General features: G+C 41.6%; 1 protein-coding gene across 6 annotated transcripts; it reads right to left on the bottom strand.

Annotated features, from left to right (window-relative positions):
• Nucleotides 1-397: 397 nt before the first annotated feature.
• tab1 (TGF-beta activated kinase 1/MAP3K7 binding protein 1) lies at nucleotides 398-26,667 on the bottom strand. 6 transcript variants are annotated; one of them, XM_063475796.1, is made up of 11 exons: nucleotides 26,608-26,667; nucleotides 23,965-24,098; nucleotides 23,156-23,309; nucleotides 20,722-20,817; nucleotides 20,295-20,433; nucleotides 14,291-14,407; nucleotides 11,902-12,013; nucleotides 8,463-8,607; nucleotides 8,009-8,222; nucleotides 6,833-6,986; nucleotides 398-2,805 (listed from the first exon to the last, which is right to left on the bottom strand). In XM_063475796.1, the coding sequence occupies exons 1-11, from the start codon at nucleotides 26,638-26,640 to the stop codon at nucleotides 2,241-2,243; spliced, it is 1,863 nt and encodes a 620-aa protein (XP_063331866.1). In that variant the 5' UTR covers nucleotides 26,641-26,667; the 3' UTR covers nucleotides 398-2,240. The 6 variants fall into 6 exon arrangements, with proteins under 6 accessions (XP_063331866.1, XP_063331868.1, XP_063331870.1 ...); XM_063475798.1 differs by having other exon boundaries at nucleotides 398-2,466; XM_063475800.1 differs by having other exon boundaries at nucleotides 398-2,463.
• Between the last annotated feature and the right edge of the window lie 51 nt (nucleotides 26,668-26,718).

Here is a 26,718-nt window from a genome sequence, read left to right as displayed (position 1 = left end):
AGTCAGGGATCTTCCTGTTCCTGTTCCTTGTCATGTTGATGGAACGGCCCACACTTCGTATCCAAGACTCAAAACTGTAATTATAGTCCAGCTTACCTATTTCTCATACATAAAGCGTGTCTTAAAATACATCACCACTAAATGTGCTCATGGCTGATGCTGAAGACCTTTGGTTGTTAGCAACAGTTGTCAGTAACTTACACATACAGGGGCCTCGTTATTAGAAACTCGTGTATCCTGCATTTTAAAAATGTGTGTATATACACACACAAACCCAAAAAGTTGGGATACTGTCTGTAATGTAAACAATAACAGAAAGCAATGTTTAGCAAATCTCATAAACCAGTATTTTTATTAACCACAGAACACAGAAAACAATATATATATAAAACTATTAGCTTAGTTTAAATTTGATTGCAGCAAAAAGGTTAAAAAGGTTGGGCAACAAAAGTTGTTAAAGTGAGAGTAAAAAGCTTGGAGGAATATTTTACAGCTAATTTGGTTATTTGCCAACAGGTCGGAAACATGGTTTGGTACAAAAAGAGAGTCTTAGAGAGGCAGAGGTTCACCTGCATTTGTATCATCTTGAGAAAAAAATGAAACAAATTGTTAAATAATTTCAGATGATCCTCAACCTGTGAGGATTTTTAGTATCTCATGATTTATAGTACATAATATCATCACAAGAATCAGAACACCTGGAGAAATCTCTGTGTGCAAGGGACAAGGCCAAAAACGATACCAAATGTCTGATCTTTGGGCCAGCAGACGGCACTGCATTAAAACTGCACGAGCTCAGGAACACTTCCAGAAGTCATTGCCTGTGGACACAGTTCACTGTGCCACCCACAAATGCAGGTTAAAGCTCGGTCATGCAGAGAAGCCATATGTGAACGTGATCCAGAAACACTGCTGTCTTCTCTGGGCCAAAGCTCATTTAAAATGGACTCAGGCCAAGCAGAAAACTGTTGTGAGGTCAGATACAATATCTAGCTTGTTACCAGTGCTCAGTTCTAGAGCACCATATGGTCCCATCCAGACCCTCTTTTTTAGGGAAGGACAGTGTGGTTCAGAAAGACAATGCAAAACTGCAGCCATTGGAACGGTATGGCTTTGTAGTAGATGAGTTTGGGTGCTGACCTTTCATCAGCAATCAAGTGGCACATGATCAAACAAAAACAGAACAAAGCAGACCCGGGCTGGAATCCTCCATCACACAAGAACGGGACAATACTCCTCTGCCAGAAGTCCAGCTGCTCTCCTCAGTTTTCCAAAACTTAGGGTCTGCTGTCAAAAGAACAGATGCTACACAGTGGTGAACATGGCCCTGCCATCAAATCCAAATTGAGCTAAGATTTTTTCTAAAATGGTAATTATTTTATTCATTTGAAACTGTTGATATTTTTTACTGTGTTCTATTGTGATAAAATATGGGTCTATGACATTTCCAAATTCATTCATCTTTATTTACATCTTACACAGCGTCACAACTTTAAGTACTCGTGGTAGATAAAAAGCATCATAGGTCCACTTTAAAGCAAGTTATTTATTACCAGCTTCAGTCCCAGCTGGTTGCTGGTTGTAAATCCCTAATAAGCCCTGCTGTACATGTTGTGTTTATATTCTAAACTGTCAATCCCTGAATAAACCTCTGGGCTGTGTGGAAATGACAACACAATGATGCAGTGTGACCGCTAGTTGCATTAGTTGCTGTCATAACAACCATATAAACAGACCGTTGAGGTCTTTAACGAAGGTCAGGACGTCAAAGCAATGAATTATTGAAGAACTCTTTGGGAAAATTAAAGCTGATGGAAATTAATCTGGAGATATACTGTCATTACAACTTAAACAGTACTTTATAAAGCATTCATTTATTCAGTTTTAAGGCCTTACAGTATATAATAACTCACAGTTCCACAAGCTCCCCAGTCCATGAGATTCCCCTTTTGGTGCCTTTACATCTGAAAATAAATGTGTCAATCTGGATTACATGGATTCACTCACTCACCTTTGTCTTTTACAAATGACCAAACATCAATTTGGAGTGAAGTGACAATGTTTTCCCAGCATTTCATTGTCTTCAACTTCTGTTGAGAAGTTCATCCCCATGCACCTTTAGGTCACTTATATGTAGTAACATTATATTAACAGCATATTATAAGACATCCCATCACGTCCCTAAATCTTTGTCCCTTTAAAAATCCATGTGCCAGCTTTGCTGGAAACTCCAGTGGGTCTCACTGCGGTCCCAGGCCTCCCTGCATGCTCTGGCCATCGCCATGGTCGCTCCCCCACAGTCGGTAAAACTGACTGAAGTCCACGTAGGGTGGGACCCTGCCCGTCTCGTCAGGCTGCGCCGCTTGACTCCCTCTCTGGCGGAACAGGCTTCCATCTCCTGAGCTGGAGCTGGAGCTCTGCGTCTGGGTGTTGGTGGACTGCAGAGTGGCTGTGGGGCTCTGACTGCTGGGGAGCGTGGAGGAGCAGAAGGAGGAGGAGAAAGGTGGGTGGTTGGAGAGGATGAGGGAAGAGGAAGACACAGGTATGAGGGTTGGAATAGAGGAGGAGGAGGATGTGAAGCACCAAGAGGAGGGGAAGAGGTCCATGTCACGAGTGGAGAGACAAAGGAGAGAGGTGGATGAAGGGAGAGGCCGAGGAGGACGAGGCATGGTGGAAAGAGAAAGGAGGGAGGTGGAGGAGGGAAGGGGGGGAAGAGGGGAGAGGGGAAAAAGAGGGGAAAGAGGGAGTTCAATTATGGGCTGTAGGATGTTGACGGAAGCTTGGCAGGTAGTGTGGTGAAACGTGCTGCAGGAGCGGAAAACGGAGAGGCAAGGACAGAGTGAAGGGCGCAGGATGGATATTGGCAAGTCGGGAACCAAGAGGAAGAGAAATATGGCTGTGAGTCAGACGGCGAGTGACAGACGGGAGCAAAGTGGAAATCATAGAGGAAGAAGAGCTGAAGAAACAATCTTGGAGGACGACGATGCAAAGGGAAGAATCAAAACGTGCACTTGCAGCAATCAAAGCAGCGGGAACATTTAGGAAATGCACTCGCACACAGAGAGCTCTTCATGCTCGCTCACTTTATAAAGCAGGTGGTTTTGAGCAAGTAGTCTGACAAGGCAAGTGCACACTTCAGGTATGCTAGGAGAGGCTGTCAATCATCCGTGCATTCCAGTAAGCACATACAGTCAGGTCCATAAATATTGGGACATCGACACAATTCTAACATTTTTGGCTCTATACAACACCACAATGGATTCCAAATGAAACGAACAAGACATGCTTTAACTGCAGACTGTCAGCTTTTATTTGAGGGTATTTACATCCAAATCAGGTGAACAGTATAGGAATTATGACAGTTTGTATATGTGCCTCCCACTTCTTAAGGGACCAAAAGTAATGGGACAATTGGCTTCTCAGCTGTTCCATGGCCAGGTGTGTGTTATTCCCTCATTACCCCAATTACAATGAACAAATAAAAGGTCCAGAGTTCCTTTCAAGTGTGCTGTTTGCTTTTTGAACCTGTTGCTGTCAACTGCCAGGATGAGATCCAAAGAGCTGTCACTACCAGTGAAGCAAGCCATCATTAGGCTGAAAAAAACAAAACAAACCCATCAGAGAGATTGCAAAAACATCAGGCGTGGCCAAAACAACTGTTTAGAACATTCCCAAAAAGAAGGAACGCACTGGTGAGCTCAGCAACACCAAAAAACTAGGAAGACCACGGGACACAACTGTGGTGGATGACCAAAGAATCCTTTCCCTGGTGAAGAAAACACCCTTCACAACAGTTGGCCAGATCAAGAACACTCTCTAGGAGGCAGGTGTATGTGCGTCAGAGTCAACAATCAAGAGAAGACTCCACCAGTGTGAATACAGAGGGTTCACCACAAGATGTAAACCTTTGGTGAGCCCCAAAAACAGGCAGGCCAGATTAGAGTTTGCCAAACGACATCTGAAAAAGCCGTCGCAGTTCTGGAACAACATCCTATGGACAGATGAGACCAACATCAACTTGTACCAGAGTGATGGGAAGAGAAGAGTATGGAGAAGGAAAGGAACTGCTCATGATCCTAAGCATACCACCTCATCAGTGAAGCATTGTGGTGGAAGTGTCATGGCGTGGGCATGTATGGCTGCCAGTGGAACTTGTTCTCTTGTATTTATTGATGATGTGACTGCTGACAAAAGCAGCACAATGAATTCTGAAGTGTTTCGTGCAATATTATCTGCTCATATTCAGACAAATGCTTCAAAACTCATTGGACGGCGCTTCACAGTGCAGGTGGACAACGACCCAAAGCATACTGCAAAAGCAACCAAAGAGTTTTTGAAGGGAAAGAAGTGGACTGTTTTGCAATGGCCAAGTCAATCACCTGACCTGAATCCGATTGAGCATGTATTTCACTTGCTGAAGACAAAACTGAAGGGAAAATGCCCCAAGAACAAGCAGGAACTGAAGACTGTTGCAGTAGAGGCCTGGCAGAGCATCACCAGGGATGAAACCCGGCGTCTGGTGATGTCTATGTGTTCCAGACTTCAGGCTGTGATTGACTGTAAAGGATTTGCAACCAAGTATTAAAAAATGAATGTTTGATTTATGGTTCTTATTCTGTCCCATTACTTTTGGTCCCTCAAGAAGTGGGAGGCACATTTGCAAACTGTTGTAATTCCTACACCGTTCACCTGATTTGGATGTAAATACCCTCAAATAAAAGCTGACACTCTGCAGTTAAAGCATGTCTTGTTCGTTTCATTTGGAATCCATTGTGGTGGTGTATAGAGTCAAAAATGTTAGAATTGTGTCGATGTCCCAATATTTATGGACCTGACTGTATATAATTAACAAAGCACAATTACCACCTACGCACACAGTAAAAGAGTTTTACATGAGGAAAAAAAATAGCCTATGCAGCGGCCTCTGTGGCTCAACAAGAACGTTTTAGGGCAGAGTGCAGATCTAAGTCATAAACGTCAATAATATGTATTACCTCTGTAAATCAGTTATAAATGGCTGTTGTTTCTGACACTATATGTTGACCTTGACTATAAATATGTCATAATGAGTGTGCTGATGATGGATGACGGGAGAAGGTGCTAAGAAACGATGGAACTGAAGCATCAAGTTTGGTAGAGGAAACAAGATCTAGTGTACTGACATCCTGATCCAAGTAAATATGTGTAAGCACATCTAAATATGCAACTTTAAAAAAAAGAAAGAAAAAGATTTGGACAAAAATTGGAAAATAATTGCAGTTAAAATTAAAGTTAAATACAACTGAAACCAAGATTTGTCAAGTTGTACCACAAAAGGAGGAGGAGCAGTCTCTGCCTGTGCTCACGGCGCACACTGTAGGAGAGCTGCTTGCTTTCTTCTGTGTTTTTGTTGAAGTTGCACATCCAATACAGCGTTGGGCATCAAACTCTGCTCTTCTAGAGTGATTTTTCCACCCCAAGTGTTTTGGTTCTAACTAGGTTTTTAAAAATAAGTCAGCCACCAAAAGAAGCTGAGCAAATCCTTTAAATGTACAACCTGACAAAGGCCGCGTTCAGACCAAAGTTATTGGAGTTAACTACAACTAAACTACAAAATAAAACTACATGTGGGGAAAAACATTTTAGTTCACTAACATGTACACACACTCACACACACACATACACACACATATATATATATATATATTTTTTTTTAAAGCGCTATGTAAAAGTTATAAAAACTACATTAAATTATCAAATTCCCTCAGGAAAACAACTGAAACTGAAAGAAAACCAAAAACAGCAAACAAAATAAACCTAATTTGAAATGACAACACTATAATTCTTATTCAGACTGTTCAGCACTCTGTTGCATGTGCAGCACATGTACTAACGCATGAGGCCCAAGAAGAAGAAGGAAACTGCTTCGTCATGCTACGTTACAGTAAGGTGCAGGTACAGGTTACAGGTATTTTGTTGGCTGATCAAGTTCCACATAGATTGCTCTGGAACATAAACATAAGCATTATTATAAATTCTGTCTGTCAGTATTCTCAAATTGGTATGCAGTTCCAGCTGTTCCACCTGACATGATCCAGATCTATATTCCTATAGTCTGTACCCGTATTCAGTCTCTCAGCATTGCAACCCCTCTGTGCTGGTGCAACACAACTCTTTTCCGTCTGCATCTCATTCATCTCTGCTGCACAGCTTGTGTGGGACTGCTTGTCCCTGTCAGCCAGCAGTGGCAGCAGGATTGAGGACATTTAAGCAGCTTTTGTTCTGCAACACTCAATTTCTTGGAAAAAGTATTAACAGGCACCCGCATTATCTCTATCTCTACACTGACATCTAAAAAGAAAGAAAAGCAAAACAAAAGAAACAAGCTGTGGAATGAGGAAGTGGAGTTTTAAAATACATTTTATCTGCACTTGTTATCTTCTGAATTTCAAGCCAGTGAAATGAACCGTGGCGTGCCATCCCAACACGGAGCAGCAGAGCGAAAGCCATGCTAACACATAAATAAGCATAGCAGTGCAGGAACACAAGGGTGTGTGAAAATAAGACCTAAAGACTCAAAATAAGTATAGCATGTGAGGGAGGGCTTTCTGCTTATTTAAAAGACAGCAAAAATAAACCTAACAGCAGGGAGTGAAGGGTGAATGCAGAACAAAGCTCACACAGAGGATCCGCCCCACAGCAGTGCAAACAAGGGAGTTAAAATTGAGCTTATGAAACAAAAACAGGGCAGAGGTGCGTCAAAGTGAAAAAGAGGCTAATTCAAAGTATGCCCAGCAGGGGAGAAGGAGTGAGGACCCAGAGCAGGCAGGGACTCAAGACAATGCAGGCTTACCCAGGTGTCGGGGTGCCTTCCTCCAGGGTTGAGGCCGTGTTGGTTCCATTGGTCAGGGTGCTTTGTGAGGGCATGACCAGCGAGAGGGTGACACTGGTTTTACTGGTGCTCTGGCTGTTTGAGTAGGGCACAGACACGGGACAGATACGGCCGCCTGAAAGAAGAAGTAGAAGAAAGATAAAGCTGAGTCCTGTATATTTGTGAGCCGCTAAATAATTTCAACAAGGACTTTAGAAAAGCAAAGGTCCTGGCTCTGGGAGTAAACCCGATATTCTTCTCAAAAGCCTGGTTGTTTAGGCTCTATTTGATATTCTTTTTAACAGCTCTACTCAAGGATCAGACGTTATTTTCTGATTATTTTCCAGGAAACCGGTCTCAGTTTAAACTGGGTATCTGATAACTGTGATCCGATGCTTTGGGATCACACTGATACACTGCTCCCTCTTCTGCTACAAATGCCAATGCACAATCGTCAAATATTAAAATTTTATCTGAACTTCGGTTAAAAACTTTATTTAACATTCAATGAACCTCCTAAGATCAAGAAGAAGACGTCCGGCATCAACCTTGCACGGCGGCTGAAACCAGATCCTACCAAGGAACGCCTGCAGAAGCACAGGAAGGACAAGCCAAGTGCACAAACACAAACAAGGACCCTAGATAGTCTTGCTTCAAAGAGACTGGCCTGGGGCATGAGCCACTTCATACCACCTCATGATGTTGCTTTTCAAACACATGAGGGTAAAGTAAACAGAAGTTAATATGCTTATAGCAACAAAGACAGAAACGCGTACGGGAAAGCGGCAGACAACCAGGGAAGTAAACCGGAGACATTTGAACTGAAACATTAAAATGGAATAATAATGTTTGCACACACATGCACCGACATCACGATGCATTCATTATTGTTCCTTGTATGGGGAATCTTCTTCAGCTATATTGTGACGACAATTAAAACAACTGTTTGCTCAACAACATGCAAAATCCTCAGCCTGACACTTGTGCCTGAAGTCATGGGCCTTTTTTTAACGGTTCAGTATGAATAACGCATTCTAATGTGACTAACTGGCTAAAGTTTTAAATGAAGAAACTGTGTTGGTGTAGCTACAGCAGAAGGCCGCTTCTTAGACGTGCTTTCCTTGAGATATGAATCAATGCCTAAATGCCAGATCCTACCCTGCGTGGGCGTGAGCGCTGCATCAGCCAGTGGGTAGTTGAGCGTGCGGATGAGCAGGGTCATGTCTTCGTGTCGAGAGCAGTAAGTCGCCCTCTGACGGCCGGACACGAACACATCGTGGTGAAGCCGCTTGACCCGATCAACCACAGACTGAGCCACCGCCTCCAGACTGGTCTGCTGGGCTAGCTCTGCTGCTACCATGGCAACAATTTCCTACAATAGACAGCAGGGTCAGAGAAAGAAAAGGTTAATGTAAGAGTGGAAGAAGTACGGAAAAGGATTAGACCTAAGGACAGAAAAAGGAGCCTAAGGAGAATAAAGGAAACAGAAATAGACTCAAACTAGGCAAGAAAACAAAACTCGAAAGAAAAAAATATTAGTGAAAGTAAGGAAGAAGAGGAAGGAATGACGATAAATGAGGTGAAAGTAGCTTATCAGAATGAATCTGCTAACCTGATTAGCCTGTTCGGGACCATGGGCGGACTCGAGGGCATTTATCAGTCCCTCTGACATCAGCAACAAGAAGCCTGTGACGCCTTCCAAAGACTGGCCGCCGTGAATCTCTGGCTCCGCAACAACTGGCTTTGACTTGGCCGCGCTGTCGGAGGAGACGGACAGATATATCAGCACTTAAATTAATATTAGACACATAAAAGGAAAGACGGTACGGTTCAAGACTGCTAGATATGCTGGAGGAAGGTGACAGAGGGAGAACCCAGGATGAAAAGCAGACATACGAGCCCCTGACCTCCATATAATAAACTAACTAATCTTATAGATCCAAAGAAGCGCTTACATTGTTCACATCACATTTCCTGCACTCCCTTTGATGCCACAAAGGAGGAAATTCTATACAGACTCTATTATGTGTTTTATTGAGGATCATAATTGGAATGACTCAAGGGTTTTTTTTATTCAGTTGGCCTCGACAAGAAAAGGAACAGAGAGGTGTGAGATAGAAGAGAGCACGGGGCCCCCGGATAACAGAATTTCATAAGGGTAAGGAAGAGGCCGGAACACAATCTGATCTGATAATAATGATCATAATATGGAGACAGAGCCACTCCTGTGCAGGCATCATTACATTACACACACACACACTAAGTTATACAGAAGTACCACAGTGCAGTTATATGCCTCCACCAGCTGGTGAAGCTGCGCTTTACATCTACAATCTCATGAGATTTATTCATGTAATCCACCTCCAAACCACAGGTCACAGGATAGAGGAAGTAGTCTGCCTGAGATAAATGTGATTTCTCACATAAAATTATCAAACTAAAATGAAATGGTGTGTTGGTCCTACGCAGAGCCTGCACACAGCTTTCTGACCATCTCAGTATCTGAGCTGAGTTCTGGACACAGAGGAAGCCTGTTTGTGAAGCAGTGCTGACACAGAGCGTCTGACAGGTAGTTTTTGTAGGGGTGAATAAAGCTATTAAAATATTTCTGGTGTTTCAGTTCTCAAGCTGGTGGACGTGTAATGAATATTGACTGTCTGCCTTGAAAGGTGAAGCAACAGCTCTAAGTTTGCAAAAATAAGGTGATCTAAAGCATGATGATCACTGCTGTACATAACGGGAAACTGACACCATGTGAGATGTCAACAAGGGACTCAAGAAAAAACAAAAACAAAACAAAACAAAAAAACGTATACTCCCCAGCCCCTTCATTAGTTACACCTTGCTACTACTGAGCTGGAACTCCCTTCAGAAGCACCTTGATTCTTGATGGTTGTAAACATTCCTCACAGGTTTTGCAGGTTTTCCACAGTTGCAGCGCGTCCTTGATGTAAATCCCTAATTTAAACACATCCCAAAGATGCTATTCAGCCTCGAGATCCGGAGACCGTGGAGGCCATTCGAGTACAGGACACTTATTGTTGAGGTAAAGAAACCAGTTTGAGATGATCTGAGCTTTGTGACAACGACTGTGGCTTTTAAACAATCCTCCACTGGTAGAGAGGAGGTCAAAGTCTGCCAAGGAAACATTCCCCACACTATTACACCACCAAAACTAGCAGCTTGAACTGTTACAGGCTGGATCCATGCTTTAATGTATACCAAACTTTAACCTACATCTGAATGTCACAGCAGAAATCGAGGCATACTTTTCTTCCAGTCCTCTGTTGTGCATTTTTGTTGAGTCTGTGTGAATTGTAGCCTCTTTCTGTTCACAGATGAGAGGAGAATTGAGCCTTTCAGTTAGCTCGAAGCAGACTGGTCCTTCTTCTCTGACCTCTGCATCAACAAATCATTTTCACTGTCACTCACTGCATATCTTCTGGTTTTCAGACCATTCTCTGTAAACCCTACAGATGGCCATGTGGGGAAAATCCCAGTAGATCAACAGTTTCTGAAATAGTCAGACCAGCCCATTTACCAACAACCAAATCACATTCAAAGTCACTTAAATCACTTTTCTTCCCCATTCTGATGATCTGTTTGGACTTCAGCAGGTAGTCTTGACCATGTCTACATGCATAAACGCATCGAGTTGATTGGCTCATTAGAGATTTGCATTAATGAGCAGATGAACAGATGTAACTAATGAAGTGGCCAATGAGTGCAAATTCCCATTTTAAAAAAATATCAAAAGAACCACCAATAAACAGATCTAAAATCAGGATGCCACACACACACACACACACACACACACACACACACACACACACACACACACACACACACACACACACACACACACCTTAAGCCCAGCAGCTCAGAGGTTTCAAGACGGGCACCCAAGATTAGCCTCACTGCTTCACTATTATACCACTGGAAATATGTCCTTAAATATGTCCAAAAGTGGATTTGTGGAGGTCACGCTGACCTCGGTCTTTTACCAGAAAACTGTGAATCCAAGCCGATGCTTATGACACATTTAATGAAATTCCCTCCAGGCGTTCTTCAGATATTGTGTGCACAAAAAGTAGGCGGATGTTGTGGCTTTGATCTTTTAAACACCAAAATCTAAATCAGTTAATCCTTGAGTCACAGTGAATGAATGTAGCAAATTTAACAGGAACCTTCACAGTCAGACAGACGGAGCTGTTGCTATCACGGCACACAAAGAAGGTACGATACATTAAAAAGTTCCAGTATCTTGCCGACTTCCTTTTGAAGCACAAAGTCTTTTTTTTTTCACTGCCTGAGGGGTTTGAGAAGATCGATACTACTGTCCCGCTGCAAAAATTCAAACTATATCCAAAAGCTAAGTTTAACACAAAGACTGGCAGCAGTGGGAAATGACTCGCACATTTCTTGAAAGCTTAAAAACAAATCTGAATGTTAAAACCTCTAAGTGTTCGAATTTGTATAGTGTTGCCCCTTTTTCACATGCAACATAGAACAGGAAATGGTCCATGAGTCACTGAATAATCTCATGTGGGCACAATCGAACAAAACACAGACTTTGGAAACGACAGCAAGCAGGTTAAAATAGACGCACTACGCTTAGTAAATCCAAGTTACTGTCTCTCAGTGACCTCATGCAGAGCCAAGAGTTTAAAAACTTTTGAAAACGGAGCATTTAGAGCAGTCTGAGGGATTACTTTTTTTATACACTTTGCTCAGGACTGCAGTGCCAGCTGAAAAGGTTAGAACTGGTCACATGGTGACAGGTTAAACTTCACTGTTTTGTTGATTGTGTACCACGTCCTATCTAGTGATACTGGATATTTCTTCTAATCTTTCATCATAACCTCAAAACACAGGAACACAAGCTAAGCAGATGAAGAATGAGAATGGAGGAAGACAAAGAGAAGAAAACAAGTGACACAGATAGTTGAATATTTCTAGACAGCCTGGTGTTTTAGTGTATTCTTTTCAAGTTTTTGCATTTGACAAATTGAAAGAAAGAAAACGCATATTTTGTGTTTTTTCGGCTTCACCTGAGCAGGTCAATCTCGTTGTAGTTAAATTTGACTCGGTAGTCTCCAAGTCTTCTGCTGCTGCTCTGTCCCGCTATCTGGCCCGCTTGTCGTATCCGAGCTGAATCCAGTCCTGCAGGAGATGAGGGAAAACGGACACATGGACAGTGAATGCTTATAGGAGATGATTTTAAGAGAGAGGAAAGTTTAGCAGAAGAGGTGAAGGGGAGGATGGAGCAAAAGCACACAACCGATAAGCAGAAGCAGAGGTGGGGACAGGAAGGGAGAGGGGTGCATCAGTGTGTTTGAGCCTGGATGAAAATGCGAGGGGGGGGAGGTCACCTTGGTCTGGGTAAATGGAACGACTGTCATTTTTTTCAATCATTAAGAGAAGGGCCTGAACAATGGAATAATAATGTGAATCCCAGCAAGAGACAAGAGAACAAAGCGAGGCAGAGAGCTCGGTCTCCTCTAATGGTGTGCTGTGAAACGGCGAGAGAGTGAGGTGAAAACACCCCCACACACAACAAAAACACACAAAAACGCGTCCGTTTCCCCATTTCATCCATTACAGGCCAGGCTGCACCTACTGCTCTATTGGCAAAGCTAATTACGATGTATGCATTTTCTGTTATATACACAACCCTCATTACTGGACCATTAGCCTGCTCTGTCCACCATGGATGAGCAACTGTGTGCTTTCTCTAATGGCTGTGTCTGTGCTGAGCGTTATACCAAGCACAACATGCAGGGAATGTAAGACGAGGTGTGTCTGACACTGTCAATCCAAAACCCTCCAATAGTAATGTGCCAAAAATCAATTTCTGTCCATCAGTCAGAACCAAGAAGAGTTAAAAAGAAATGTCAAGATTCCCTGACTGTATCTGAAAAGTACTTGAACTCTGAGTGATAAGTTCATCGTTTATACACCCACACTGAGCAGCGCTCCAGATTTATTTTCCCCCATCTAATAAACACCAGTAAACTGAGAGCTATAGTTTTCATGAGAACAGCTAGAGATGCTCGTGTCTCTTTTCCTATTGGTTACTGCTGTGCATTTTTCTTCTCACTTAGTAAGCGAGCCCCAGGTCGCTTGCGGGCTCTTCAGGATGCTGCTGCTACATTGCTAACTCGGTCTTACAGATGGTCTCATTACTTGCGTCCCTTCACTGGCTCCCAGTTGTATTCAGGGTCCAGTTTAAAGCTCTCAACCTCACATACTGAGCATCAGCATTTCACTCTTTTTATTTATTGTGTAGCTTCTTTTTTTTTTAATTCTAGTGTTTGTTTTATGGAAAATTTCTTCTTTTGCTGTTATTTCCAGTTTAGTTTTAGGGATATCCAAGTATGTATACAGTGAGGAATTTGTTGTTATTTGTAGTTTGCTCACTCACAAAGAAATGAACAGTCTCTCATTTTTATGGTAGTTTCATAATGGAGAGACAGAATATCAATACAAGACCATCAGCAAGAAGCTTAGTGAGAAGCTTCAAACTGCTGGTGTGATTATCTGAAAATAGAAATATAAAATGAACATCAAGCACACTCTGTCTGAGCTTATGCAAGATCTTGCCCGAAGATGGAGGATAATCACGTGAAAGGTGGTTGATTAGCTCAAAACTACACGTGAGGAGCTTTTTAATGATCTGATGGCAGCTGGGACCACAAGGTTCTGTGATCAGATGAAACCAAAATAATGCTATTTGGCATAAATTAAGAGTGATGTGTTTAGAGGAAGACCCAAAGAACATCCGTACAGTCAAGCACAGAGGTGGAAACATTATGGTATGAGGTACAGGAAGACTTCAGTGCACTGAGGGGTCAAACAAAGAAAAATCTTGACGAGAACCTCCTTCTCTTAACCAGAACAAAAGTGAAGATGTGTCTTCCAGCATGACAATGACCCAGAGGGTAGATAAGGAGTAGATAAAGAAAACATTAAGGTTATGTAGTGGTTAGCCAGGCTCCTCAGTCCTATAATAAATCTGTGGAGGGAGATGAAGCTTCCAGTTGTGAAGCAGCAGCCAAGAAACCTAAAAGATTTAGAGATTCTCTGTAAAGACGAGTGGTTCAAAATCCCTCCTAAGATGTGTGAAAACCTGGTGACCAACTACAAAAATGTTTTTTATTGCTGTGCTTAGCAACAAGGTTTTTTCCATTAAGCACTAAGTCATGTATTGCTTGGAAATCAAATACCTGTTTCACTTTAATGACATGTGCTTTATAACTTTAATGTAATGATTAATTTTCTGGATCTTTGGCTGATAATCTGTCTCTCTAAATAAAACTGAAATTAAAAAAATAAATAGACTGTTTATTTCTTTGTAAGTGAGTAAACGTACATGTTCAGCATCAAATTCGGGATCAAATAATGATTTTTCTCCACTATGCCACAGATAATGTGTCTCACCCAGTGCAGCCAGTCTCTGCAGCTCATCCTCGTTGTCAGTACTGTGCGGTCGGCCAATCTGAAGCACCTGGTTCTGGCCGTCACTGCTGGACTTGCACAGCAGGACTCGGTTCGTCCCTGGAACCAAAGGAAAACATGTTTGAAGGTAACTTGAAATCAACAAGAGGTAAAACTGTTAGTTGAGTTGGTTGAAGTAGATACACTAAACTGTATAGATGATCTGCTTTCCCAAGCAGAAGAAGACAAATTTTCCAAGGTCTTTCAATCACAGGTGCAGTTAGTAATACAAGTGACTATTTCACTCTGATGTGTCGAGGTATAAAGTATGTTTGATCAGTGGATCAGCTTACAGTGAACTGGAACACAGCAAACATTAACAGTATTAGTTGCTCCTATGTTTGTTTTTTTTGCTTAAAGACATTTAAATGTTATACAAATATTAAGGCTCTACTGGATCATGAAATTGAAAGCAGCCATTATTGTTATACTTTACCCTGTGTTCAACAAGTCTAAATATCTGCTATTAACAAGGCCCCATTGTGCCTCCGATGTTTTCACTGAAGCTCTCAGCTAAGAGCTGATTCAACTCCAGGTCTTTTTAGACTTTAGTTGTTGTGGTTACTGGGCTGAATCATTTTGAAAACTAATTTCAGTGTTTCTTGTCAAACCAAACTTTGAATCGTTGTATGTGTTACTTTTACAAGGAGAACAGCACCACACACACGATCAATACTTTATTATTTTTTACTATCTGTAAAAAGCACTTATGTGTTTTCATTACTCACCAAAGCTAATGCTGACTTAATTCCTGTTAAATTTTAATTAATTTTACTCAGCGTTGGCTCCAAACTAATGGACATCTGGTCGACAAACTAGTTTTTTTTAAAGGTTGTAGAGGTAAGTCATCAAATGGTAAAATAAGCTGTAATGACCAAAAGCATCTTTGTAAGCATATTGAGGTAAAATTGGGCCTTTTAGCACACTGTTTTTTCCGCACTATAAGGCGCACTTAAAGTCCTTTAATTTTCTCAAAAATCGACAGTGCGCCTTATAATCCGGTGCGCCTTATGTATGAATTCTGGTTGTGCTTACTGACCTCAAACCGATTTTATGTGGTACACGGCGCTCAAAAATCTGTCAAAAAATGTTTCAGTATGACTTTGGTAAGCAAGAAGCCGCACCGCTTGATGGATTGTCGGAGCATTATGGCTACTGTAGTCAGGAGCCTTGCGGAGTAATCTGGGTCCAAAACGTCTGCTTCAGGTCCCAAAGTCAAACGAACACTGCAGCACACTGTGAGTTAAAAATAAATTCTAAATTCTAAATTCTTTCATCTTTAATAAAATGATCAGCACTGCTGTGTAAAAATTAAGAAAAAAATAACATCCAGGCATCCATGAAAACAGAATATATTAAATTTAACAGAGTTAGGCGTTAGAAGGAAGTTAGCTCACTAGTTTCCACCTAAACATGATATAGCATGTTCTCACAGAGATTTCTGAAAAAATTAAAATGTACCTCTCTGCTATCACTTCCAACATAAATGAAGACAGAAAACTAAACAGCAGTGATGTTTGTAGGGTTACTGAAGCTGGACTAGCTGGTATATAATGATGTGCTACGTGATCGCTAACGACACAGTTATGTTAGCATAACATAAACAGTGAAGCTGGAGGATGAACGCTAACTTTTTTCCACTCGGTAAAAGTTGACACGAGGGTTCCCGATGGTTAGGGACAAATGCAATCACATGGCAGGATGCTGTAAACGGACCAAACTTCAGTCAAGAGAACAACTGAGATAGTCCATCCACAATACGAGGTAAGTCATTAATATACTGCAACAACATGGGAATAGAGCAGCTGCAAGAGAATTCAACATTAATGAATTAATGGTACGGAAGTGGAGGAAGCGAGAAGAATGAGTTGAGTAAAGTTTGACTTATCTAACTGTTTTGTTTTGCTTAATGCGACTTATAATCCAGTGCGTCTTATGGTCCAAAAATACGGTACAAGTCAAAGGAGCTGCACAGTTTTTGGCACATCTGTATTTTCTTTATTCTTCAGCCCTGCTGGTTGCTCTTTGGTGTAGCCTTTTTTAAAAAAAAGACCACAGAGCTAACATGTCTCTTTTAGCATCAAACACAAAGGATTGCTTTTAAAATATTATATACATGTCAATAAACAGGTGCCATAAGGTGCAACTTTCATATAAAAGTTTTATGAAATAAAAACAAGACAAAAAATGTTAATTAAAAAAAAAAAATACTGTCTCATCTTTCTCAGCCCCTATCCATATTCATGAGACATTTGGGCTTCTAATTTTTGCACGCATTAATCATGCAGAGGCTTTGATGTTGCTCTGAGGTTACTCACAGGTCCGACTCTCCATCAATTAACGAGCTAAGACGCTGTGGTACTTTTAAAAAACTAAATATTAATTATTTGCCTCTGCAGCCACACAAAAGCTGAGCGGGGAGAGATCAATTATTAATTCACTTTTATATTAATAGTTTGGGGCCGCTGAGCCGAAGCACGGTGCAGTTCCACGCTGCCCCCGCCTCCGGCCAAATCTTATGTCCCAATAATGACTTCGGCTGTGTGTGTATGTGTGCGTTATTCATATAAGCCGCACATAAGGGCATCCGGATCAGCCACAATACACAGGGAGGGGTCCGTGTCACCTTCTGTGTTAATCAGGTAGTGTTGGGTTTAAATCTGATGTGATAGTCAGGAAAACGCACGTCTGTTAATCTGTAAAGAGCAGCCAACCATTTCTGATATTGAGCGTTTACATATCGGCGCCCTTCCCCCTTTCTCCAAACACTCCAACTTGCAGCTCAAACTGTGACTCACATGACCTTAACTGTCAAACTGCGTTTCACATCAACACACAGCTGGGAGTGATTTTCAAGCACACTTACTCCTATGTTTAAACGTCCCTGGGTCTCATGTTCTGTCAACTTTAAACTCTTGACCCCCCCCCCCCTCTCTCACACAAAGCACCAGAGGGGACAACGGTCCCTCCTTTCGACCATCTACTAATTACTACCCACCTCCCCATATTGTGCCCTGTTCCACGTCCTCAAGGACAAAAGAAAAATCCAACTGAGAGGGAGAGTGAGGGGCTCTTTTCCTGTGTGTGCCCCAGCATCAAATCAGGAAGCTAAAAGAAAGAAACGTGAAGCAGTGCTTTTAAAGGGTTTTGCAAAACTGAGGTATTTCCAATAGGTAAGATTCATCCCCTGGATTAGTGAATAAATCCACCAAAAATAGGAATATCCAGTGTTCACATTTATCTGAAACAAAGCTCAATATGCAGCAGCCTTTGGCAGCAGCTTTGATGATTATTAAACTGAAATCCTTCTGGGGGGAAAATCGCTGTCGCTCTTCAAAGTTGGTGCGTCTGTGTGGGAAGAACTGCGCCCTGCTGCCTTGTTTGAACTTTCTTACAGTTAAGGATCTAAAATGGCCTGCGGGTTTGTGTATTCAGATATTAACAGTAGATGCTGTTTTCCACTCTGAAGCTTAAAGAACACATAAACACACACAATAAATCATGCAGGCAGAACTAGCTGTTATGATGCTAGTACTGCAGCTGTTGTCCGCAGGAGCAGAGTCGGCAAGCTGGGATTTAAAAATATTGATGGACACTGTTGGTATGGTTTGAATTAAAAGAGTCAATATCATTCCATAACTCCATCTGTCTGTGGGCTGCTGGAAACACAGCATGTGGAAATGCATTCCTCGTTTCCCGTGGAAATAAACGTTCAGTGATGGCATTTGGTTATATACTAACCAAATCACCATCTCTGACGAGGCTTCAGCATTGATATATAGCATATACTATATTGCCAAAACTATGTTTGACTGCTTTTACATGCATCTAACTCGAGTAACATCCCATTCCCGTTTAACGTGATGTTGACCCCGCCTTTGCAACTATATCAGCTTCAACTCTTCTGCAAAGGCTTTCCTCAAGGTTTCGGAGTGCTTATGGGAATTTTTGACCATTCTTCAGATGCAAATTTGTGAGGTCAGACACTGATGTTGGACGAGAAGTCCCAGCTCACAGTCTAAGATCTAATTCATCCCAAAGGTGTTCTGTTGGGTTGAGGTCAGGAAACTGTGGAAGCCAGTCAAGTTCTCCCACTAAAATTTACTTATTCATAGACCTTGCTTTGTGCACTGATCTGCAGTCATATTAGAAGAGGAAGGGGCCATCTCCAAACTGTTCCCATGAAGTTGGGAACATGAAATTGTCCAAAATGTCCTGGTACGCTGAAGCATTAAGAGTTCCTTTTACAGGAACTAAGGGACCGAGCCCAACTCCTGGTGAATAACCCTACACCATAATCCTCCCTCTACTAAACTTTACACTTGGCACAAAGCAGTCAGACAAGTAATGTTCTCCCGACAACCACCAAACCCATGCTTGTCCATCAGAACTGTTAGACGGAGAAGTGTGATTTGTTACTCCAGAGAACACATCTGCACTGCACAAGTTAGGAACATTTCAGCTGGACTACTCCTAGTACCTACAGCTGATGCTGAGCATTCAGCATTAGCTCACATAGTTGGTTAAAAACAAGAAAACCCCAAGTACGCTCTATGAAGAGATGGAGGTTTCATGGCTTTAAAAGAGAGTCTGGCAGCACTCTTTAGAAAGAGAAGTCACATAGGAGTTTGCAGAATCTGCCACACAAGTTTAAATCTACTATTTATGAGTGTTATGATTTTTTCTCAGTGCTGTCAGGTAGCTATCAAGTTCCATGGCAGCTGGCATAGATTTACATGTATGTTTAGTCTTCACTAAACCTTTCTGCGTGTGGATTAACAACTCATTTTTTCCCCTCCTTTACCTAGTTGATAGGCAATGAAATGACACAAAAATGTTCCCCGCTTGTGTTCGTTTGCTTTGTTTAAATAAGAATACTTTAAAGTGGGACTATTATGCTCTTTTCTAGCGCCACCCTTTCAGACAGCTTTCTTCTCATCAGCTTCACTCGAAAAAAAGTCTGAACAACAGGTGGGAAAGGCCTCTGTGATCAGTTTTCCAAACGTCAGATCCAGCAGATCCCCAACACCACTGGCTGATTTGAAGTGTCACATTATAACAGAGCCGGCACAATATTTTATAGATGGCTGCAGACACTCACTGTTGTACCTCTCCCCTGACCTTCTCTGTACATACTGATGATGACTTGAACCAAAGATATTACATTTCAAATGGATTAATCACTGCATATTTTGTGTTGCCACAGTTTGTTATTGTGTAATTTGGCATGCCTCAGCCTTTCCTTCCTGTTTCCCTTCCTCAAAAATGCCTTCTTGACAGCCAGCCTTCCACTGAGACCATCTCTGATGAGGCTTCACCATTTTTTTTGCAAGTTCACTTTAGGAAATGGGAACAAATTCTGTGTTTTAGTGCCAAGCTTCTAGTAACAAAGTGCCTAAAGATACAATTTAAAATGAGTACTTTATCAAGTTGTTATGTGTAGACACTGCACTGCTTCATCCTTTGACACAAACTATTATTCCCTAATGTAACACTATATTGGCTCTCAACTGCATCAGGATGCAATACAGCCATTTCTCCAACCTTTAATAAGGAAGGCATTATTCTCCATCAGTGAACAAGTGCATTCCATAAGTATATATAGAGACTTTACTATTTAATGAGATAAAACATGAACAGTCATGAACATTAAAGTCTCTTGTTGCAGCAGCTTCCCACTGAGCCAGTTTTGACACTGTGGAGCTAACATGGATTTTCATGCTGAAAGCAGCCTCGGTCATTTTCACAGAGTGGCCAGTAATCAAACACAAATCTGTGTGAAGCCTGACATCTGCTGGTGTAAAGCAGACTGTGCCATGGCTGTCTGTTACTGGCTGGCCTTTTGGTGGTTTTGCTGCCAACTGTTTCTGTTGCAAATGATCAAGTGCGATCACACATTAAACAGGAAATCAAAGCGTCATCGCTGACATAACCAGAATCAACTTACCAACGTTTGCAATGTAGAGCTTGTTATTGAGAATGAGCGCCACCGCAACCGTGGCGCCTCCTGACACCTCCTGCTCTAGCTCCTTCAGCCGCTCCATCACCTTTTGACTCTGAGGAGAAAGCTGGTGGAACGGAACATTCTGATTGGCCGAGAGGTGAAGGCACAGAGTAAAAGATGGAAAGGAAGAGGAAAATGAAGCAAGTAGGAGCAGGACAGATGATAGGAAATGAAGGGAAAAAATAGAGAATTAGACAAATGATAAAAAAGCAAGAAAAGAATATCTGAGTATCTTATCTGACAAAAGAGAGTGATGAGCCCAAATAAAAGAATAACAAGCTCATTCTCCCGTGGCTAAATACTAGCTCACATCAAAGCCTAAATCTGTGGTTGTTATGGAAACCAAAAGAGAAAAGAAAAGTGTTCCTACCTCATTGTGCGGTAGGAGGTAGTTGCTCAGGTTAGCCTTCTCAGCCAGAGCATCATCTATGGTTTCAAAGTAGCTCTTCTCCACCACATCAAAGGCCTGCAGCGCAGCAACAACAGCGTGTATAATGTCAAGTGTCAACGCACGTGAGAGCGAGCGTCACTACTGAACACTTAATGCTACTGAAATGTCAACTCAGGCTTAATGGTCCTGGACTGCAGCTGGCAGTGATGGTCCTTGTTCTGCTCGTGACCAGAGCAGAACAAGGACCATCACTGCCAGCTGCAGGCCAAGAAAGTACAGTTGGAGATTCAATGAATGAAATCAAGGACCACCAGACCAGCAGGTAGAGGAAGTAGAGAATGAACTTTCAGAACAGCAACGAGGGGATTGTCTGCTACTGAATGAATTGCAGATGGCACTGAACACATGACAAACATAAGATAAGAACACATATGCACACCCGGTTCACACAAAAAAATACTTATTACATATGTGCACAGAAAATCTATAATCTATAAACTACAACAGAGAATTTTTACTGACTGAGTAGTGAAAAGTGAAAAACACCTGGGAGGCCTGCTATGTGAGGGAAGCACAGTGTATGAATACGGTTCATTTATGCCACAGTAGTGCATAATGACCCACACAGAGCATCTTTCTATAATCTGACTAGCCCTTAAATGCACTGCACGGTTATGTTTCGTTTTTTGTTTAATGCAAAAAGCTTTAAGTCGCATTAAACAATCATTAAAAAGTGAAACAGGCATTTCACATTAACTATGGTTTAATTAATATCCATAAATGTTTTTGTAATGTGGGGGAAAATAAAACCGCTGGCTTAAGTATTAAATCAAAATATGTAGCGGCAGCAAATGCAAGCAATGTCTTCGAGGCAAGAATGAGATTTTACACTTTTATTCATTTATTAAAATAATCAGCGCAGTTTCTGCCTCAAGGAACCGCGCTGATTATTTTAATAAATGATAAGGCTGGCGTTTCTCCAGATTAGCTTATTAATGACATGTTTCAGAAAACTTTTATACAGCATGTCTGAGTATAGATGACAGATCAGCCATTTGTTTTTCCATATGAAAATAAAGCCTTGTTTATAATGTATTAGTATTATTTATATACTAAAAGGTAATAACTTCAATGTAGCTTTATTTTAAACATATCTGAGGGTAGTTTAAACATTTAACCCTCACATAGCGACCACGGTGGGCCAGTGCGTTTCTATGATTTTGTATAAGACACCCTGTATTTTAGCATTTTTGAATAATATCAACACTTAGCAAAGGATCAGGACTAAAAATAAAAACGTGAAGATTAAATATTTTGTGATCTTTCACAGTTTTACCCCTGAGGCACCTCAAACACTGCGGTCAGCGTTTATCTAGAGGCTCTCAGATCACTGATTACCTCGTAATACCAGGTGTGGAGCGTCCACAACTATTTACTCTGGAGGAGGCTGCTTGTGAAAGGAAAGCGATACAAGTCGCTGAGTCAGTGAACCGCACTTCTTCCTGAACACAGCAATACTGAACTGAGTTGTTGAGGGTTTCCAGAACTTTTCCGTAAGTGTGTACTGCTGTTTTTGGCACTGTTAGCTGCTGTTAGCCTGTGTTACTGAAACCTCCTTCAAAGTGGAAGTAACAAGGCTGGACTTGGACTTTTAGTGAATAAACTCCCATACAACCTGAGAATGTAATCAAACTGTTTAGCAGAGGGAAAGCGTGCTTTTTTAGGACACTCTAGCCTAATGTTTTCTGGCATAACTTTAGCTTATAATTAGCTACTGCCGTCACAGCTGGCTCTTGTCTGGTGTCGGGAGACATGAGGGTCACATGTCTGATCTGCTGAAAATCAGCAACTACAACAATACTAGGAATAAATAAGCACATTCATAAACATTTTTGCGTGTAAGATCCCTGTCTTCAGTTCAGGACATGGGGCTTCAGGTGAGCATAGAGCTGGAGGAGGCAGATGAAGAAGAGGAGGAGGACAAAGAGGTGATGAAATGTACAAAAATAAAAATAAAAATGACCCAAATTCTGTCATCGTCAATAAAATGATCAGTGTGGCTGCTCTACCAGGAGCTCTACCAGCTCTACTTTGATCCACCTGCCACCAACACAAGGTTAGTCATTGTGCATGGTTTTGATGACTCGCTGTGAAAAAATTCCTGATCTTAAGCTCCATGTTCCAACTGAAAGCCTCAGAATGATTCTTTCATGGATCGCTCATATATTTGGTTATTAAACGCAGTAAGAGCTTGGAACCAGAAGCAGGGCTGACACAGACTGGGCTAAAGAGGGTTAAAGATTCATTTTGTGTGTGCAGTGTTTTGTCACAGGCTCTGCCTTAACAGACTGCAAAAGTAAGAAAACGTTTCTAGTTTCTTTCCTCAACAGTTACAGCAGTTAACTTAACAGACCTGTGTGAGGATCCTGCGGACGTCGTTGTCTGTGTGACCGGAGTTTAGCTGCCCCAGGAGCAGTTCCGCTGTCAGACACTGGGAAGCAAAGTTGGCCACTCTGCTGCCATCGTAACCATTAAAAACCCCGTACAGGAAACAGCCATCGTCACCTCTGTGGGAAAAAAAAGAAAAGCTCAACAAACATGGCACCTATGTTTGAAAAAACTGTAAATTACTCTCAGAGCCGTGCTATCTTTTCACGTTTTCACTGTTTGTTGCAGTAACAACTGTAGATGCAAGAACATTTGTATAAAAATGATTCATTTACAAATAATTAGACGAGCAAAGTCTACAACGATGAAACACATTTCTCTGGCAGAGCCTGAGCCTCTATAAAAAGGGACAAATACCAACTACCTATTTCTTTACCGCTTCAGTGACTCAGACATTACCAGTGCACATTTAAGGCTACATGTTTATGTGCTCTGCCCAGGCATTGCTGTGTTTTCCTGCTAAGTCCAAGATCTTTGTTTTTCTGTGAGATTAAATAAGAAACTATTCAGGATTTTACTATTCTGGTAAGAAACACTGCTACCGACAAGTTTGATCATAAATCTCAGTACACTTTTAAGTGAATGAGTCAGCAAGTTTCCTTACAACATTAGCAAGGACTGGCCCAAGTAAACAGACAAACCCAAAGTGGATGCATTATGCATGTTCCCTGCTCAGTATTTGTTTAATTCTTGCACTTTACTAAAGCAGCTCTGAACAAGTCACAGTTCAAAAATGATGACCCTTATTTGTCTCACACTGGACGAATCGTGTACCTGAACCTGAGATGTCCATCCTCGTTGGGGTGGCTCTGAGTTCCTTTGCCATCAGGGCCGTACACACAGTTGGGTGCTGCTCCGACCCCACACATCTGACACAGAGGCAGGTCATCTGTCCAGCTTTGATGCTGCTAATAAAAAAAAAAGAAATCAAAAAAGAAAAATCAAACAAATACTTGGCCTACGTGCTAAACTCAAGTTTGAAAGCAGTATTTGTTTAAAATAAAAGATTTAAACCGACACAGAAATTAATTAAACTGTCATCACAGATATTTTCCCTACACCTTTATCCTATAAAGTTGCCATAATGAAGACACCCCAGCATCAAACCAGCTTTGATATGATGAGGTTTCATTGACATTTGAATTTATTAAATGGTCCAACAGGAAATTACAAACAATTCTGTCAGATGCAGTAACACACTCAGCACCGGTGGTGCTTTTGTTTGTACTGTAGCCTCCCTGAGCCAGAAAAATAGGTCATTCATCATTAGGTGCTCCTATTATACTATACTATACGATTTATTTTGCATTATGGTGCAAATTACTCTTAAGCACATTTCACTGTTAACATTGTAGATGACGTTACTGGAGTCAGTCACTATAAACACGTTCAGTATACTTGTAATGGAAAGTGTCGCACACAGTCGTGGTGAAAACAAAGCACATCCTCTTTCAATTCTAAAGTTTTATTATTATAAAGTTAAGTTTTTATTATTTACACAAATTAAGCCAAAATGGAGAAACTGTGTGTGAATAAACTAAGCACACCATTACTTACACAGCTTCCAAGTGAACACCTTTATAACATCAGACATTTTGGCTGTTGAGATGTGTGTTACACGCATAAGGAAAGACGCTAGCGGTGATCTTAGAGAAGTAAGTGCTGTCTCAATCAGTCTGGGGATGGTTGGAAAGGTTAGAAGTTCTTTTCTAAACAATTTGAAACTGGGTACAATATTATATTATACTGTGGTATAATATGCCATTTAACGCCCGTGATACATGCAACTTTAGGACTGAAAGAGGGTGTGTTTACTTTTCACTGTGACTGTGAACAACACTTTCTATTACAGATAAGCCAATGTCTTTATAGTGATATTGATACAGCAGATTATAATCTACATGGGCAGGTTAATACTCTGAGGTTTTGCCACAGTGCACAGTGACACGTTTGGACAAAACCAAACACACCATATCAGCACAAATGCAACTCAAGCTTGCCAAGAGGACAATGATCCAAGCAACAAGTCTACAGGAGAATGGTGGAAAAGGTGCGGGGGCTGTGGCTCAGTTGGTTTAGTGCAGGGGTAGGCAACTCCAGGCCTCAAGGCCGGTGTCTTGCAGGTTTTAGATATCACCCTGGGTCAACACACCTGAATCAAATGACCAGTTCATTACCAGGCCTGTGGAGAACTTCAAGACATGCTGAGGACATAATTTAGCCATTTAAATCAGCTGTGTTGGATCAAGGACACATCTGCAGGACACCGGCCCTTGAGGCCTGGAGTTGCCCACCCCTGCTTTAGTGGGCCGCCTGCCAATAGGAAGGTTGGTGGATCAATCCTCGACTTCGATGAGTGCGTGTTAACACTTAGGTGTAGACAAAAGAACTTTATGTGTGTGTGAGAGAGAAAGAGAGATGGAGTGGCTGACACTTATAACAGAAGCACTTTCAGTGCTCAAATACTGCAGAAATGCGCTAAGAGCCAGTCCATTTATTTGTTGCAATAGTGCAGTCTTCAACCTGACTGAAATGCTGTGGTGGGGGATGTGCATAAAGAGATACTAATAAACCGAACAATGAAGTGAAACAAAGAAAAGTCAGCCAAAGTTCATCACAATGATGTGAGGTAGTGATAAAGTCGTACACAAAACTTCAACAACTGCTGCTTAAGGTGGTTCAACAAGCTACTGAATCGTGGTCGCTTTCAGACTGCTCCTACATTTGAACTTATTTAACAAGAACTAATAACAGTGTGTCTGTCATGTGTTGTTGTTCATCTGAGGTTGTATTTACCTGCTCAGTAGAAGGATAAACGGTGTTCTTCCGTTTTACCACACCTGTATCTGCCTTACCTTGCCTAGCCTAAAGTTTTAATGTGAATCATTGATGCCCAGGAGAGACCGATAGCATCTCCGCGTAGGGCAAATGGGAAGCAGTCTTCTATGTAAAACTAAAAGTGTCATAATATATCTACATACTCACAAAACGACTGAGAAAAGTTAGTCGCTCGGAAATAGTCGTTTGTGTTGTTCACAATATGGCTAATTACCAGTTTGTGACTCTCAAGTTTAGCTAATTCACACAGGTTATATGGACCATATCCCAGGCACTGCAACTGCAACAACAGCATCGGTCATGTTATTGTCTCCTCCTGCTTCAAGTGAAAGCGTTTCTCGGTGCTGAATACAGACGCTAATTAATCGTATTAGTCCAATTTTTTTCAATTAAGGTGCCTAGCTAACTGTTAGCCAAACACTTCATGAGCTCAACTAAATTAGCTACACAGGAAGCATTGGACCAAACAACCAGCGATGAACACCGAGGAAAAAAAACTGTAAGACGCCAGTCTTCAAAAGCAGAGAAACTTTACATATTGAGTTACTGAGAGTAACAAACGGCAGGCTTTTCACTTACGCTCTGCATCAAATTCCTACGCTGGGCCGCCATGTTGAACGGAACTCGTTACGTTCACGATTCAGCACAGAGGTAGAAAATCTCAGCTTCAAAGTCTGAAGTTGGAAGGCA

Source organism: Pelmatolapia mariae, linkage group LG6 (assembly GCF_036321145.2).
Source record: "Pelmatolapia mariae isolate MD_Pm_ZW linkage group LG6, Pm_UMD_F_2, whole genome shotgun sequence".
In the NCBI taxonomy this organism is placed as follows: domain Eukaryota; kingdom Metazoa; phylum Chordata; class Actinopteri; order Cichliformes; family Cichlidae; genus Pelmatolapia; species Pelmatolapia mariae.
This window is presented reverse-complemented; position numbering and strand designations above follow the sequence as displayed.

What these genes read in the sequence shown, in the direction of transcription:
- tab1 (XM_063475796.1), bottom strand. Translation starts at nt 26,640, where the DNA reads ATGGCGGCCCAGCGTAGGAATTTGATGCAGAGC. An exon ending in GTAGGAATTTGATGCAGAGC is followed by an intron (nt 24,099 to 26,607) that starts GTAAGTGAAAAG and finishes TTTTTTTATTAG; the next exon opens with CAGCATCAAAGCTGGACAGA. An exon ending in GTCCCGAACAGGCTAATCAG is followed by an intron (nt 8,223 to 8,462) that starts GTTAGCAGATTC and finishes TGTCTATTGTAG; the next exon opens with GAAATTGTTGCCATGGTAGC.